At 38.0% G+C, this 4,898-nt stretch overlaps 1 protein-coding gene across 1 annotated transcript in view; it reads right to left on the bottom strand.

Moving 5' to 3' along the window:
• The window catches only part of LOC107041618 (general odorant-binding protein 83a), a 3,184-nt gene extending 1,435 nt beyond the window's left edge, over positions 1 to 1,749 (bottom strand). Inside the window, exons 1-4 of the mRNA XM_015262238.2 lie at positions 1,624 to 1,749; positions 1,223 to 1,298; positions 1,048 to 1,136; positions 876 to 975 (exon numbers count right to left, since the gene is read on the bottom strand). Coding sequence (XP_015117724.1) covers positions 876 to 975; positions 1,048 to 1,136; positions 1,223 to 1,298; positions 1,624 to 1,686 — 328 coding nt within the window. The 5' untranslated portion in view covers positions 1,687 to 1,749. The remainder of the gene's footprint in view (positions 1 to 875; positions 976 to 1,047; positions 1,137 to 1,222; positions 1,299 to 1,623) is intronic.
• Between the last annotated feature and the right edge of the window lie 3,149 nt (positions 1,750 to 4,898).

Raw genomic sequence — 4,898 nt, 5'->3', positions numbered from 1 at the left:
TAACAAAAAAGGTAATATCCATGCGAAATAGCCAGCAAAATGATTCTCAAAATAATTGTTATATTTTATATTGAACAAAAAAATTGAAGTATTAATCTTTTGAGCTATCTTGTGTGAAAATTGCAATTTCATTATGCGACAAAGAATGAAATTGCCTATTTAGAAGTCGAATTTTGAAGAAAAGTAGCTCGTAACCGTTATTCTAGACATCGTTTGAAAAATTTATAAAAGGAAACCCCTGTAGCTCAAAAATTGAGTACACTGTGCTATTTTTCTTCATTTTCAAGGTCTTGGGGGCAAATAAACAATAAATAATCGTTTTTTTCCCACTTATTCTTCGTCTTTCAACATATATAAATAATCAATCATCAATGTGTGATAAATCTTACTGCAATATCTCGCGATTTTTAAACTCATCGTAACCTCCCCTCGATGAAATTTGGTCATTGTCATCTAAGAATGATAATGATAATGATAATGAGAACGATAATGAGAATGATAATTAATGATATGAAATTCCCCAACAAAATAACCAACCAAAAGTACTGGAATCAAGTCATAAAAGTACTCGCGAGAAGTAGAAAAATTACTTGCTCCAAGCATTAAAAGTACTTGTGAGAAGTAAGAAAAATGCTGACAGGAAGTAATAAAAGTACTTCCTCCTATTACTTTTCCTACTTGCTTAGCAAATATTGTACTTCACCCAAGGACATGAAAAGTACTTGGGACAAGTAGTTTCCCAACTTTTCACAAGAAAACTTCTCCCAGGTAGAATTCAGTACTGGTGAGTAGTAACTTTTTTTTAGAGTGTAAGTTGCGAATAATGTTCATTTTTTTTTTAAATATCTTCTCGACTAATCGTTTATTTTTCTTACTGATGTCCTTGCAAGTCGTTGATAGCTGCTTCGCCAGGTCCTTCATATCTGCTTGAACCATTTCAATCATTTTCTCGAAGTTTAGTCCCTTCTCCGAGATCTAAGAGACGACATTAATGATATTATTCTCAGAAGTTTTTCGGACAATCAATCATCTAATTTCGTCACTCACCATGCCTAAGTTAACCATGATGCATTTCAAATAACACTTCAAGTTGCCGTCCTCAGCTAAATCGCCAGTTCTGGCACGCTCAATCAAGTCTGAATAAAAACGTCAAGCCTCTATTGCACTCAAATGCGATGCATGTACGTGCATATAGAAACAAATATTTTTTAAAACTATTTACCAACAGTGACACCCGTCTCTGCAATGCACGACTTAGGGATGTCGCCGGCCACTTCTTTAAATTCCTGCGGAATTTCCTGAAGAAAAAATAGTATATTACACTACAAGTGGAGTAATATCTACACATGGCGGTGGCAGCGCAATCTTTTAAACAGTGCCATCAGAATGAACCCCAAGTTGTAACTAGAAAGTCAGCTATTGTGAACGACAAGTGAATCCCGTAAACGAAAAGTCACTTTTCGTTTACTACCGTAAAAAGTTACAGAAAGCGCCACTTTATGCACAAAAAACTGTCAAAAAAATGGAACTTTTTGACGGATGAGTTTAAAAAAAAATATTTTTACGTAATTTCGTAACTGAATTTATTTGAAATTAGAACTGCTCATGGATTGTATATCATACCCCAGCAGAAAGGTAGCCCATTAGGCAGAACAAAACAACAGCGTTCAACATATACTTGACCATTTTAGTTCAATTGCAAAACAAGAAGTAAATATTTCTACGGTTGAAGACAAACTAATATGCACCTCGAACAATCCCTGTATTTTATAACGCTAGATCATGAGTGATTCATGTAAATGCCGCCTATCAGCCAATTAAAATTCAATGTTACTGATATTACCATATGAATTGCGAAACAAAACCTGAATGAGAAGATTAATGATTGATGTGGTGTAGGCAATTTTTCTTGTGCTGAGTATTACCGTCGTAAGTGGAGACTCAATCATTTTTTTCATTGAAATCATTAGTAATATTCCACTAAACGTACGAGTTTCATTGGAAAAAGGTTGATTACGTGATTGTGATGTTTTGATTATCGATAGGCTCGATGTTGTGCTTCGATCACATTGAAGATGATTATAAAGCACAGAGAACAGTGATTGCTATGAAAGGGTAGCGATGCATCACAATTACACTAAACGTCATTTTTATGTGATTTCTATGATATTTTTTACCTCTGTTTTTGCAAACCTTTTTAGTCCCCGTGAAGCGTTGCCTTTTTTGGTCGGAATTTTTTTCTTTTGGTCTGTTACTACTGATGTCAGGGACGACTATTTATTTTTCATCACAATGTGACGAAAAGTGAACTTTTCGGCACGCTCCGCGTGCCTAAAAGTCCAATTTCCGCCACATTGTGATGAAAAATATTGTTCTTAACTCGTGAAAAAATGTTTTTTAGGTCGTGGGATTATATCACTCGCCTTCGGCTCGTGATATAAACCTCCCACTCGCCAAAAAACACTTTTTTGCACTCGTTACGAAATATACTATTTTACAATTGTTCAAATTCTTTTTTTCTTTTTTTTCTTTTCCGCACGTTTGATGGCCACATATGCCACTATCTACGGCCGACCTCCTGCTTCTTGCCCTATCGCGCTCATAATCATTTTCCAAAAACGTGAGAAAAAAGATGCTTAGATACAAAAGTGGAAGAGGACCTCGAAGGAAAAGAATCGGTTGCGGCAAGAAAAATATACCTGAATTGAGTACAGAAGACTCTCGCTAGTTGGTCATTGAAACCGCTGTAGGGATACCATTTCCAAGAAATGAGCAACTTTCTACTGGCCCCCTTAACCAACGCCGACCGAAGTCTAAGAAAAATGAGAGGGAATGAATAGTTTTAGTTTCGACAAAAATTATTTGGACCTCTGTGTTTACGTACGGAGGACAAAAGAAAGCGGTAGGGCGGTCGACAGTGGGGAGCAGCGCTCGAGCGTCCGAGAAGGGATTAGGGAAAAATGAGCAACTAACATGCGTGCCACTAGTGAGAGTGTACTGTATAAAATATACTTGAATCAAGTATATTTTATTCTTGATGCAGGTATATTTTTTTCCGTGGAGAATTATAATCACATGAGTCAGATTATACTTTTGTCGCCACGTAACATACAATATTTTATGTCATTGGGCCCGAAAACGGCGATCCTAACCTCACTTCACTCATCTAGATCGTGGTTTTCGGGCCTAGTGACATAATAGTACATTTCGACATGAAGTAAAAGTTCCCACGGCCGTGTGTCGAACAATATTTTTTGTCATTAGGCCCGGAAACCGTGATTTAACCGAGCGAAGTGAGGGTAAATGGCGGTTTTCGGACCTAGTGACGAAAATACAATTATTCGCTTATTCAAGTTACATTCCTACTATTTTCGAGAGACGAGCATGTGGCCATTTACCTTAATACCCTCCATGCACCAACCTAACTGCCCAAAAAACGACTCCATCACTTCAATTCTCAATTTCCAATTCCCCATTCTATCTAGAACGAAAAAGTTCAATAAAAAAATTTACCTACGCTGTGTGCCGCTTACCTGTGGGGGCGGGTCTCCCGATTCATGAAACTTTTACGAGTGTAATATCAGTCCCGTCGACAGTCAAGTGTGGTGGGGAGAAAGGGGTGTCAATGTCCCTCGGAAATATGGTAGAGTTGAGCGTTGATTAAAAATGCTTTGTGACTTGGCTAAAAACTGAGCTGGGGAATACGAAAATCGTACAGTCTATGGGGGGAAAACAAAGACGAATATATGTGTGATGGCGTGGGTCGGGGGGGTTTGGAGGGGGGAGGAGGGTGAATGCATCGATGGATTGGTAAAAGCTTGCACAGATATATGGTACATGACAAGCGTACGATGACGTGATCGAAAAAAAAAAAAAATAGAAAATATACCGTTTGAACTAGAAGAGTTTTTCCATTGAGCGCGCGGGGCGGAAAAGGGGGGAGTGGGAATCATACGCAGATTCGAAAAAACGTCAGTTCAGGGTATATAGGGGTGGAGTCGTTTAATCGAAACCTCAGTACGATGTATGGAAAACTGAACGATGAATGACTCTTTGTTTTTCGTTAGCTCGGAGTTATTTCTTAATTTGATAATTTTTTTCTCTCGATTTTTCGGAGGCGAGGGCTAGAAATTCAATTTTCGTGAGAAGACCCGGTAAACCGCGATTCTAACCTCGCTTCGCTTGGTTTGATCGCGGTTTACGGGCCTTCTGACGAAAAATTGCATTCATCACACGGTCCAAAAGTATTTTCTGACGAATGTGATTATAGGCCTCGCCTTCGGCTAGCCACATTCGTCAGAAAATACTTTGTGGACCTTATGATGAAAATAACTATTCCGAAACGCGATCAACACGAAAAAACGAGAAGAAATTACTTCCACAAATCGTCAGTTTTGCAAATCACTTATTCGGAATAAATACACCAAAAAGTAATAGGAAATTCAAACCAAAATTGGATTTTCTAGCGAATTCGCTAAATTTTTTTCACATTTAGACCGGAAAATACTAAAATCATTAAGAATTAGAAGCAGAGGACTTTAACACGTAATGGCTACCGTATGGGTGATGCAATCCAGTTGAGACCACTAGACCGATGTTTTCAGCTACGCACGTAGTTACAGAAATAACCACAGCGGATTGGTCGAAAATATGACGACAGCGCCCTTTTTCAAGCAGTGGCATACACGGAGAGAATTAAATAGTAAGGATTGCTATGTCAAAATCCGCACATAGTAAATATTACCAAAGCTTTGTAAGCATTGCTATGGTCATGGTAATGGTTACCATGAAACATTCTAATGGTTACTATGTGGCATGGTAACTTTCTCAATGGTAATTTGGCCTATGAACATAGGCGAAATTACCATGTTACATAGTAGAGCTTACCATGTTACATA

Source organism: Diachasma alloeum, unplaced genomic scaffold (genome assembly GCF_001412515.2).
Source record: "Diachasma alloeum isolate Michigan unplaced genomic scaffold, Dall2.0 Dall_scaffold_00369, whole genome shotgun sequence".
Lineage (NCBI taxonomy): Eukaryota > Metazoa > Arthropoda > Insecta > Hymenoptera > Braconidae > Diachasma > Diachasma alloeum.
Note: the sequence above shows the minus strand (reverse complement) of the source record. Positions and strands in the feature narration are given on the sequence as shown.